Here is a 12,221-nt window from a genome sequence, read left to right as displayed (position 1 = left end):
GGAGGGCGAGACCCTTCTTCTGGGTCGATCAAGGTTGTGAGAGATAAGGAAAGACTTAGAGGCTTCTCACATTTGTGTGGATCTGTAGATCTCCATGAGACCTTCCCACCTCTCTGCAGTTCAGTCTGCATACTGCAGGTTAGGATTTACGCTCCTCAGGGGACCAGACATCATTGATGTACTCTTGCTGTGAAGGGACCTGACAGAAGATCCCTCTTCTAGACTATAATGAACTGAACCCTTGACTTGGTGTTTGTTGGTGTACGCTCAGTGAAATCCTGGAAGATGCAACGAGTTTGTTCTGATAACTTGTGTACGTTTTAAACTTGGAAATGTTTTTAAAACATGCTATTTTTTCAGGCTCAAATATTTAAGCATGGAAAACGTGAAGATTGTCTACCCTATGGTAAGATTCATTTGGAGGAGAGTGTCTGCGCTGTGAGTTTGTGGGTATAGTCAAGTGTGCTGCTCTAACTTTTAATTGAAGCGTGTAACAGCCTGTAGCTTTGTGCGTTCGCACACTGTCATAGTTCTTTGACTTTTTGCTTTTGTGAGCTTTAAAATGACTATTCACCTATTTGACATATAGAAAAGTTCTGAGATCTGGGTTTTGCAATGCTCAAAGTGCCCTGACTTAATCTTGGAGGGGCCTGGCAACAGTAGCATGGCCCTAGGTCACCCAGGAGCCCATGGGTGTTTTTTTCCTGTTGATTCATTCCTCCACATCATCCTGTCTCCTCTCACCCCACCATCTGTTTTCTCCTTCACACCCCCTCACTGTTCCATTCTCCTCCTTACCCTGTTCCCTTTAGCCTGTCACCTTATCTCCCCATCTCTCCTTTCCTCTTATCACCACATCCCTCCCACTGCCTCTCCTCCCTCCCACTGCCTCTCCTGCCTCCCACTGCCTCTCCTCCCTCCCACTGCCTCTCCTCCCTCCCACTGCCTCTCCTGCCTCCCAATGCCTCTCCTTCCTCCCACTGCCTCTCCTTCCTCCCCAATGCCTCTCCTCCCTCCCACTGCCTCTCCTCCCTCCCACTGCCTCTCCTTCCTCCCCAATGCCTCTCCTTCCTCCCCAATGCCTCTCCTCCCTCCCACTGTCTCTCCTCCCTCCCCACTGCCTCTCCTCCCTCCCCACTGCCTCTCCTCCCTCCCCACTGCCTCTCCTCCCTCCCCACTGCCTCTCCTTCCTCCCCAATGCCTCTCCTTCCTCCCTACTGCCTCTCCTCCCTCCCACTGCCTCTCCTCCCTCCCCACTGCCTCTCCTCCCTCCCCACTGCCTCTCCTTCCTCCCCAATGCCTCTCCTTCCTCCCCACTGCCTCTCCTCCCTCCCACTGCCTCTCCTCCCTCCCCACTGCCTCTCCTTCCTCCCCACTGCCTCTCCTTCCTCCCCACTGCCTCTCCTGCCTCCCACTGCCTCTTCTCCCTCCCACTGCCTCTCCTCCCTCCCACTGCCTCTCCTCCCTCCCCAATGCCTCTCCTCCCTCCCACTGCCTCTCCTCCCTCCCACTGCCTCTCCTTCCTCCCCAATGCCTCTCCTCCCTCCCCACTGCCTCTCCTCCCTCCCCACTGCCTCTCCTCCCTCCCACTGCCTCTCCTCCCTCCCACTGCCTCTCCTCCCTCCCACTGCCTCTCCTTCCTCCCCACTGCTCTCCTTCCTCCCCACTGCCTCTCCTCCCTCCCACTGCCTCTCCTCCCTCCCACTGCCTCTCCTCCCTCCCACTGCCTCTCCTTCCTCCCCACTGCCTCTCCTCCCTCCCACTGCCTTTCCTCCCTCCCACTGCCTCTCCTCCCTCCCACTGCCTCTCCTTCCTCCCCAATGCCTCTCCTTCCTCCCCAATGCCTCTCCTTCCTCCCCACTGCCTCTCCTTCCTCCCCACTGCCTCTCCTTCCTCCCCACTGCCTCTCCTTCCTCCCCACTGCCTCTCCTTCCTCCCCACTGCCTCTCCTTCCTCCCCAGTGCCTCTCCTTCCTCCCCAGTGCCTCTCCTTCCTCCCCAGTGCCTCTCCTTCCTCCCCAGTGCCTCTCCTTCCTCCCCAGTGCCTCTCCTTCCTCCCCAGTGCCTCTCCTTCCTCCCCAGTGCCTCTCCTTCCTCCCCAGTGCCTCTCCTTCCTCCCCACTGCCTCTCCTTCCTCCCCAATGCCTCTCCTTCCTCCCCAATGCCTCTCTTCCCTCCCAATGCCTCTCCTCCCTCCCACTGCCTCTCCTCCCTCCCAATGCTTCTCCTCCCTCCCACTGCCTCTCCTCCCTCCCACTGCCTCTCCTCCCTCCCACTGCCTCTCCTTCCTCCCACTGCCTCTCCTTCCTCTTAATGCTTCTCCTTCTTCCCACTGCCTCATCTTCCTCCTCTATCACTTCATATCCCCTTCCTATTACTTCATTCCCTCTTTATAGCAGGATTTCTCGGACCTGCCAGAGGAAGAATAACAAATAAGAGAATAGGTCTAGCTTAAGCTGTTACCCGGCTGGCTCATCTGACTTAATTAACCCAACCGTCCTAGTCCATGTCCCATCCGAGACCTACCCTATGTTCCATCCCATGCATTTGTCTTGTCTCCAGAATGTCTTTATCATACTCTTCTGCTCCACTTTAGTTCCCTGAATGGCCTTTGTAGCCCAGGGTCTCATGTAAGAGATGTCATTATGCTCCCTTGGGTTCAGTCTCCTGCCCCAGCGTTGCCTCCGTTCCAGCACAGTGCCGAGTGAGCCCTTGAGTGATCCCTTTTGTCCATCCTTGTCCCTGTGTCTCTCAGGCCGTGCAGCAAGATGGCTTCCCCTGTGCTCTGGGCCTTTTCTACTTTTTGCTGCATGGTGAAGACACTAAGTAGGCTTCACACTAGCCGTTCTTGGCAGATAACCCGAGGAGAAAAGGGGTCTCGTGACCAGGGCTCAGGGATTCAGTGTGGCTTATCTCCCACCTCCTATCTCGGGCCTGTGGGATCAGTGTGTTTGGGGGGTGCATGCCACCTCCTGCCTCGCCATGTCCCGTGTTCTCGTCCGCAGCCAGCACTGTGCTCCAGTGCCTTGATGGGTGCAGACTCCCTGAAAGCAATCATATCTTGCTGCGGAAGTTCGGCGTGAAGCTTGTCCAGAGGCTGGGGCTGACTTTTCTGAAGCCGAAGGTGGCCGCGTGGAGGTGAGTTTGGTGGCCGTGTGGAGGTGAGTTAGGCATGGGACAGGGCTGTGAGGACTGAACGGCAAACACTGTCTTCTGCTCTCATTTTTCCTTTGGTGTCTGAGTGACCCTGGTTTTGAGGGGAGTGGTTCCCCCCTTGGCTGCTTTCTGACTCGATATCTTCAGTTGGAGTGGCTGAAGGAGTGGAGATGGAGAAGCTTGCTCTGCCTTTCCCTAGGGTGCTGCTCTGCAGTCTGCTCTCAGAGAGGACGCGGCTCACTGTTGAAGGGTTATTCAGAAACAGGTGTCTTTTCTTGCTGGTGGACACAGGCTCATCTAATATCCTCACTGTACAGTTTGGTTTTTTTCCTTTTGAGACAGAGCCTTGCTGTGTAGCCCAGGGTAGCCTTGAATCTACACTCCTCCTGCCTCAGTCCTAAGCGGAGATTCTAGGCACATGCCGTTGTGTTTAGAAGGGACCATTGCCGCTGTTACTGCTGTTCTTATGGTCCTGGAGCTTAAACCCAGGGTGTAGTGCAAGTGTTGTACGACTGAGCTCTGTTCAATTAGTAATGGGTGTGATTTGGGAAGAATTTTTTTTAATTTTATTTTTTAAAAAAAAATTTTTTTTTTCGAGACAGGGTTTCTCTGTATAGCCCTGGCTATCCTGGAACTCACTCTGTAGACCAGGCTGGCCTCTGCCTCCCAGAGTGATGGGATTTTTAATTTTTTTATTAATTATTTTTATATGCTTCATATTTTATTCTCCACCTTGCCAAACCCTGTTCACCCTCCGACCATATCCCATACTTCTTCTACTCCCCTTGTCTCCACGTGGATGTGGAGATACCATCTGACCTCTAAACTCCTTGGGGCCTCCAGTCTCTTGAGGGTTAGGTGTGTCATCTCTGAATGAACACAGACCCGGCAGTCCTCTATTGTATGTGTGTTGGGGGCCTCATATCAGCTGGTGTGTGCTGCCTGTTTGGTGGTCCAGTGTTTGAGAGATCCCTGGGGTCCAGATTAATTGAGACTGCTGGTCCTCCTACAGGGTCACCCTCGGCTTCATTCAGCCTTCCCCAATTCAACAGCAGGGGTCGGCTGCTTCTGCCCATTGGTTGGGTACAAATGTCTACATCTGGCACTTTCAGCTGTTATATTGGGTCCTCCAGAGTATGGTCATGCTAGGTCCCTTTTTGTGAGCACTCCATAGCCTCAGTAATAGTGTCAGGCCTTGGGGCCTCCCCTTGTGCTGTTTCCTACTTTGGGCCTGTCGCTGGACCTTCTATTCCTTGGGCTCCTCTCCATTTCTATCCCTGTAATTCTTTCAGACAGGAACAATTATGGGTCAGAGTTATGACTGTGGGATGGCCCCCTTCTCCCTCATTTGATGCCCTATCTTTCTGCTGGAGGTGGGCTCTGTAAGTTCCCTCTCCCTACTATCAGACATTTCATCTAAGGTCCCCTCCCTTTTAGTCATGTGAGTCTCTCACCACCCAGGTCTCTGGTCCTTTTTGGAGGGTTCCCCCAACCTCCTATCTCCTGAGGTTGCCTGTTTCTATTCTTTCTGATGGCCCTCAGGGCCTCAGTCCTTTTCCCTCCCCCAATGTCAGATCATGTTCCCTCTTCCCCCTCTCTCCCCTCTCCCCCCTCTCCTCACCCTAGCCTCTTCTACTTTCCCTCCCAGGTTCCTCCCTCCCTCCCCATCTGTGGTTGCTTTTTTCTCCCTCCCAAGTGGCACTGAGGTGTCTTCACTGGAGCCCTTTAGCTTGTTGATGTTTCCTTCTTGATTTCTCTAGACTATCTCAGATATTCAGCACTTTTTTTTTTTTGGCTAACATCCACTTACTAGTGATGTCCTTATTAGTGATACATGTCATTTTGGGTCTGAGTTACCTCACTCAGGATATTTTCTAGTTCCATCCATTTTTCTGCAAAGCTTAGTGTCCTCATTTTTAGTAGCTGAGTAGTATTCCATTGTGTAAATGAACCACATTTTCTGTATCCATTCTCCCCCCGCCCCCTGCCAGGGTTTCTTTGTATAGCCCTGGCTGTCCTGGAACTCACTCTGAAGACCAGGCTGGCATTGAACTCAGAAATCCGCCTGCCCCTGCCTCCCAGAGTGCTGGGATTACAGGCGTACGCCACCACTGCCCGGCTTCTGTATCCATTCTTCTGTCGTGGGATATCTACGTTGTTTCCAGCTTCTGGCTATCACAAATAAGGCCGCTATGAACATAGTGGATGTGCCCCTGTGGCATGGTGGGGCATCTTTTGGGTATATTCCCAAGAGTGGTATAGCTGGGTCTTCAGAAAGATCTATTTTCAATTTTCTGAGGAACCTCCAGATTGATTTCCAGAGTGGTTGTACCAGTTTGCAATACCACTAGTAATGGAGGAGTGTTCCTCTTTTTCCACATCCTCTCCAACATGTGTTGTCTCCTGAGGTTTTGATCTTAGCCATTCTGATTGGTGTAAGAATCAGAGGGTCGTTTTGATTTGCATTTCTCTGATCACTAAGGACTTTGAACATTTTTTTAGGTGCTTCTCAGCCATTCGAGATTCTGCAGTTGTGAAATCTCGGTTTAGTTCTATACATCATTTTTTTGATTGGGGTGTTTGGTTTTTTGGTGACAGTGCCTGTGGGGCAGAGGTGAAGGTAGCACACGTGGTTTTCTGCTGGGGAGAGAAGCGCCCTGTCTTGGTCCACATGGGGCTCCCCACAGGGCAGAGAGCCAGACAGAAGCTACCTGCCTCTTTTGAAGTCACTTTGGAGGTAAGCTTTGGTTACTCTGGCATGCTGACTCTGAGGAGGGAGTTGCTTGGTCAAGGCTAGTGGTCAAGACTTGGGTCAAGGTGGTGGTGCAGTGGTGACCGTGAGCCACATTTTCATTGGCTTTTCTTGTTCCCAGGCAAGTGGGGGAGCTATTCAGAGCTTCAGTTGGCCCTGAATAGGCCAACTGAAAAAATGGGTCCTGTGGTCTGGGCTGAGGTCAGAAAGTCAAGCAGGTGGAGAAGGCAACCACTTGCTTGTGAACAAGAGTGAGGCCCTGGTATCTTTCATGTGCACCCATAGCCAGGCTATGAACACCAGTTGCTTTCTGCTGTGAAGCTTGGTTGTGGAAGGGTCTTGAGGACTAGGGAATACATCTGGCCTAGGTTGGCTTTCTTGAGGTTTTTACGGATGCATCTGGCCTAGGTTGGCTTTCTTTGAGGTTTTTACGGATTGAGATTTCTGCAAGCATCCCGTATGATTATTCTGAGGGACACTAAGTCGATGCAGTTACCAAAACTTTTACTTTCAGCGTCTGGTTGAACCTACCAACTTGAGATGGTTTTGTTCTGCACAGGTATCAGCGTGGCTGTCGGTCTCTGGCTGCCAACCTGCAGCTCTGTGCCCCGGGGAAGAGTGAGCAGAAGCCGATGTCTGACAGCTTGACTTCTGATGGGGATGAAGACTATGATGTCCCAGAGGGGGTGGAAACTGTGATAGGTAAGTAGAGCCTGCGGTGGATGCGTCATGCCTCCCTCTGCAGTACAGTGTGGGCTTTTCCTCTGTTTACCCTCTCAGTTGTCGTCTCCTGGTTACCTTCCGATACCTCACCTAGCACATGGTCCCTGACTGACCTCATGGACACTGGGCCCAGCAGTGCCAACTCTCCACCGTCTGTCTCTTCTCCCCTCCCCATTGCCTCTCGGCAATCCGACCTTAAGTTGCTCTCCTTGGGTGTCCCCAGGGGCATGGACTTGGAACATGGGACTCATGTTTTTAGCCTCCATGTTCTTGTCCAAGCACGCTTTCCTTAGTCGTCATCTCAAACCGCTTTAGGCCTCCATACTGATGGGACCCTGGTCTGTTCTCAGGCAGTCCCTTCTTGTGCCCACCCTAAGGCTCACCACTCTTCTGCTTTCCTGCCTCAGGCTGGATGCAGTGTGATCCTCAACCTCTACTTCTTGTGAGGATGCTGGCTAGGAGGCGCAGAGTTAGCCAGCCATCTCTCTCGCCACATTCAGTCAGCCCGTGTTTTTCCCGCAGACTCGTCTGTACCCACTGTCTACGCCATCTCCTTGAGCAGTGGCTGTTGCTTCTGTGCCCAGCACTCACCCTGCGTTTGTTTGGTCTTTCCTTTGACCCCTGATGCCACCTGGGGTTCCCTTTCACACTCGTGGGTCTGCTGCCCAACCCTTTAGATGTTTATCCATGTCAGTTCTTCTCGGGTCTGCCCTCGATCTGCCCTCGAACATTGGGACCATACTGGGCTTGCAGGGAGCATAACCTGGGATAACCTTCTTTCTGCCTGCCTCTGTGCTGGTCCCCTTAAATCTCACTTTTCTCTGGGGAGGCCTTCTCAGATGTTTGTTTCATTTGAACTCCCCTCCCATGACGTTCAGAGGCCTTTACCCAGGGAGGCGTCTGCTCCCTGCTGACTGTCCTATTGGGTTAGCTCCTCTTGTTAGAAAGTGACAGAATTGCCCTTTTTCTGTGACTAAAAACAGTCATTGTAATTAAATTTAAGGTCCAAGATGGAAGAGATAGCTCAGCTATTTAGAACCCTGGCTCGTTTGGTTCCCAGCACCTATACGATAGTTCACAGTCATCTGTAACTCAGCTTCCAGGGGATCTGACCTCTCTTTTGACTTTTGCAGGTACCAGTCACACACATGGTACATATAAATACATGCAGGCAATAAGCTCATGCACATAGGATAACATTTATCCTCTTGGGCATGGAAAGTAAGACCTCTCGGGCTTGCAAGATGGCTCAGAGGGCAAAGGGGGCAAGCTTGACAACAGGCTTGATTCCTGGGCTTTGTGTGGTAGAGGAAGAGAGCCAGTTCCCCGAGGCTGTCCCGTAGTCTGCACATTCATGCCCTGGCATGCTCGCATCATGCCCTGGCATGCCCGCATCATGCCTGTCCCTCCATTCTGGCTGGCCTGGAACTCTATGTAGATCATGCTGGCCTCGAACTCAATTGAAATCCTTTGCCTTTGCCACCTAAGTGCTGGGATCTCCAAAGTGCCTTGAGGAAGTCCTCCTGTCTCAGCTTCTCAGGTGCTGAGGTTAGGGGCATGTGTAACCTAGGGCTGGCTAAAATAAAGATTTTTCAGCACCATGCATTCTTTGGAATCCATAGAATCCATAATTCTGGGTGTATTCCTCTATAGTGAAGAACAGGATTGGCGGGATAGTTGAGGGGTAAACAAGAGGATTAGGATTTTCTGTGGGCTGATGGTTCTTTGTGTCCTGGTTTTTGCAGAGCAGCTGTTGGTTGGGCTGAAGGACAAGGACACTGTGGTGCGGTGGTCTGCAGCGAAAGGGTACGTATGGACGGACGCCCTGGGTGCTGAGTGCCAGAGGCACAAGAGTGGCAGATGTGTCTCAGTCAGTGTTGGTCCTTAGAAAAGTCTCCATTCCTTAAAAAACTTTACATGGGATTTGAGAGTTGTAAATACTTTGTAGATTTGCAAAAGATAGAACTATCGTTTTATATAATGTACATTTAAAGATAATCATTGGCTGTGTACATGGCTTTAATCCCAGCACTTGGGAGGCAGAGGCAGACAGATTAATATGAGTTCAAGACCAGCTGGATCCACGTAATAAGTTCCAGGCCAGCAGAGCTGCATGGTGAGATCCTGCTTCAGAAAAACCAGAAATTAAAAAAAAAAAAAAAAATACTGAGGTGGAATTTTAGGCTTCTTAAAGTGATGTGAGGCCAATATTAGCAGTAGTTGATTGATATAAATTCGATGTTCAGGCTGTTGTCGAGACTCTGTGTGGCAGCTGTAAAGAGTCTTGCTTACAGGCTTCCCTGGCATCACAATGTAAAGCTCTCCACAAGCTGAGGGGGCTGCTGTGGGCATCTGTATTTATGCCAACAAAGTCTGTCCTGGTGAGGGAAAGACGGATACACGCACAGTGAGACAGGCTGGAGGAGCCTCTCTCAGGCCTGACTTCAGGCCTCTGGCTTCCCTCTGTGCAGGGCCTGGGCTATCCTTTGTGGAAGTAGGACGGTCGGTCTGGGTAGGCGAGGGGCCAAGGCTGGAGCTTGCAGCATCTGTCTAGAAGAACTCAGGGCCTCTGATCACTGATGGGCTAGTGTCCACGTTACTGTGCAGAAAGATGACCACGTACCCTATTCACACGCCCAAGGAATCACCTGCCCCGACCTGGCATGGCTGCTGGGCAGTATTCGAGACTTGCCTACTCTGGGTTAATTGCAGACTGAGCCATGGTGGTCATGTACAGCTGATGGACTACTGCTTCTCTCTTGCAGAATTGGTAGGATGGCCGGAAGGCTGCCCAGAGAGCTGGCCGATGATGTGGTGGGGTCTGTGTTGGACTGTTTCAGGTAGGTATCACTCTCAGAGGAAAACCTGTGGCTTTTTGTTCTCGGCTGTTACTCTATAGTCTTTAAATTGAGAAGTTTAATTTTTCCTTGTTAAGTTAAACTTGACAATTGCAGTTATCTGATGATGTTGTTTCAACATCATTACATATCTAGAACCTTTAGACAGAGGTGAAGTCAGTGTCGAACCTATGCAGATGTAGGCTTTTATCTTCAAGTGAAGGCTTTGGGCCTGTACTGTGAGTGGACAGAACTTCTTAAAATAAGGGAACTTTCTGGATACATGTCTCATGTTGCTACTAGCTCCAGTGGCTACTGAGACTCTTGAGTGACTGAGGCCTGGCTTTGGAGTTGCATTGTAAAGAACTGAAGTTTCTGGACATTGTGAGTGTCTGGGGCAAATGGCGTGTGTGTGTGTGTGTGTGTGTGTGTGTGTGTGTATGATTGCACATGGGTAAGTGTGGTCCTGGCCATAGACTGCTGTTGTGGACTCAGATATGGGAACATTGGTTTTGTTCCCCCAGTGATTGTCCCTCTGGGTGCAATGGTTTCTTGGCTTTGGAAGTAGAGGGCTGAGGAGGGCATACGCCTTATCCTACAGTTAATTTACATGTTTCTGGATTGGCTGTACAGTTCTGGGCCTGCTGTTCTGTGCGGCTGTGACTGGCAGGAAGTCTGTTCTCAGCACTCTGAGCCCTCCTGCACTAGCCCTTGTGTCTTTAGAGATGGCCCACCAACAACCCAAAGTACACGTCCTTCTGAATTGGGCCTTTCATTTTGCCTCAGGCTGCTTCGTGACAGTTTACAGTTTAGAGGAGACGGTGCATCAGAGACTGTTTTCACATGGTGGCAATATGTGGCAGAAAACCTTCTTCTTGAGACTGCTCTATGGAGTGTGAAGAGAAGACATCGTGGATAGTTTCTTTTCTCAAGGTTCTGTAGATGCTGGTGCTGCTCTCCCTGGGCTTTGTGCTGGCAGGTTTAGGAAGAGCTGGGTTCCCATCATTTACAAGCCTTCCCTGAGTTTCAAGCACTATTTTCCCACCCCCCATAGGGTATTTCTGCATATTCCCTCTGGTCACTTAGCATTTTTTATCCAGGTACACCCTCCTCCCCCAACTTTTTTCTACATTTTCTTACCTCCAGTTTCTCTGGCATCCTGAGTATATTCTCTTTTGAGTGCTGCAGGGTTTTAGTGTATACGGCTTCTCCTAACTGTTGTTTTTTTCTCTAAGCTTGTAGTCTCTGACTGTTTTTTTTTTTCCTCCAAGCTTATAGTCTCGGTTTAATGTTGGACCCTATCTCATTTAACCTTCTTAACAGATGGCAGATACAAAAGTGCATCCCATTTTTGTGCCTGTGTTCTGGAGAGAGGAAAAGTTGTTACTACTTTTGAATCCTTAGTCCCAACACAGAGGGAGCATGCTGATGGACAGAAGGGTCAGGATGTTGGGCCTGTGTGGAGGCCTGAGTCTTCCCGCCTCTTCCTGCAGTCCGTTCATCAGTTCATCTCAGCATTCTGCGTTTTCTCTCTCTGGATCCCCAGGCTTGGGGGCCTAGGCTTAGATTTGAGAGAGTGGCTTGCCCTTAGCACTTGGCTACGGTTTCCTGTTCTGTCCCTGTTGTGTCGAAGGCTGTTGTTTATGAGACGTGAGTCTGCAGTAGTGGTTGCAGCTTTCCAGGCCTACATGCCTGATGTAGTTGAGTCATTGTTGTGTTGATGGACCACTGGAAGAGCAATTAGTGCTCTTAACCTCTGAGCCACCGCTCTAGCCCCTCTCTCCACTTGAAATCCTGAGGGACATAAAGATTTAGAAATGGAAAAACAGATGAATATTTGTAAATGGAACCAGATACCAGCACTTAAGCAGTAGAGGTAGGAGGATCAAGAGTTCAAGGCCAGCCTCAGCCACATAGTGAACATTGTGAACTTGAGACCAGTCTGGGCTACAGGAGACTCTGCCTCAACTAATAAAACCAACCCTCTAAGATTTGAAATGATCACGTAGCCTCTGAGCAGACACCTGGTAAGACATCTGACACTTTAAAACAGTGTAATTCTGCGTGAGTCATAGCAGTTGTGGGGAGTGGGAGGAGAGCTGCATCTGACATGAAGGCCCACAGTGTCCATCTTGAATACATTCGTGATGTCTCCCTCTCTTAGTAGTTTGTGTGCAGAGTGGCTGTCAGCCGTACAGTTTAGTGATGGTTTTCCTACACACTTCTTTACTGTCAAATGAATTCAGCCAGTGTAGGTAAAAGCCTGTCATTTAATTTGCTTTTTTTGTGATGTGCATTTCCACGTTTATGTTGGCAACAAAATACAGAAACCTTGGAGCAGCCCTGACCAGTCAGAACAGTCACTCACATTGTAATAACCACAGGCCACACCCTGAAGAGAACTTTTGAATATACAGGCACATTGATTTTAAATATAAAATGTTACTTGTGAGATCCAATTTATTTGAGTGCAAAATTGGGTTCTTGTAGTCCCGGTTACTTGGAAGGCTGAGTGAGGATTGCTTGAGCCTTCAAGTTTACAATCAGCCTGGGAACAGAGCCAAAGCTGACACCTTTGAGAAAGATATTTGAATGCTCTCCCTCTCCCTCTCCCTCTCCCTCTCCCTCTCCCTCTCCCTCTCCCTCTCCCTCTCCCTCTCCCTCTCCCTCTCCCTTCCCCTCTCCCTCTCCCTCTCCCTCTCCCTCCCTCTCTCCCTCCCTCCTCCCCTCCCCTCCCCCTCTCTCCTGTCCTCT

At 50.5% G+C, this 12,221-nt stretch overlaps 1 protein-coding gene across 1 annotated transcript in view; it reads left to right on the top strand.

The window, feature by feature from the left end:
• Tbcd (tubulin folding cofactor D) overlaps positions 1-12,221 on the top strand; it is a 155,739-nt gene that overhangs the window by 36,844 nt on the left and 106,674 nt on the right. Inside the window, 5 exon segments of the mRNA XM_052196288.1 lie at positions 361-406; positions 3,005-3,137; positions 6,467-6,609; positions 8,376-8,436; positions 9,396-9,470. Coding sequence (XP_052052248.1) covers positions 361-406; positions 3,005-3,137; positions 6,467-6,609; positions 8,376-8,436; positions 9,396-9,470 — 458 coding nt within the window.

The sequence above is a fragment of the Apodemus sylvaticus genome, chromosome 10, assembly GCF_947179515.1.
Source record: "Apodemus sylvaticus chromosome 10, mApoSyl1.1, whole genome shotgun sequence".
NCBI classification, from domain to species: domain Eukaryota; kingdom Metazoa; phylum Chordata; class Mammalia; order Rodentia; family Muridae; genus Apodemus; species Apodemus sylvaticus.
Note: the sequence above shows the minus strand (reverse complement) of the source record. Positions and strands in the feature narration are given on the sequence as shown.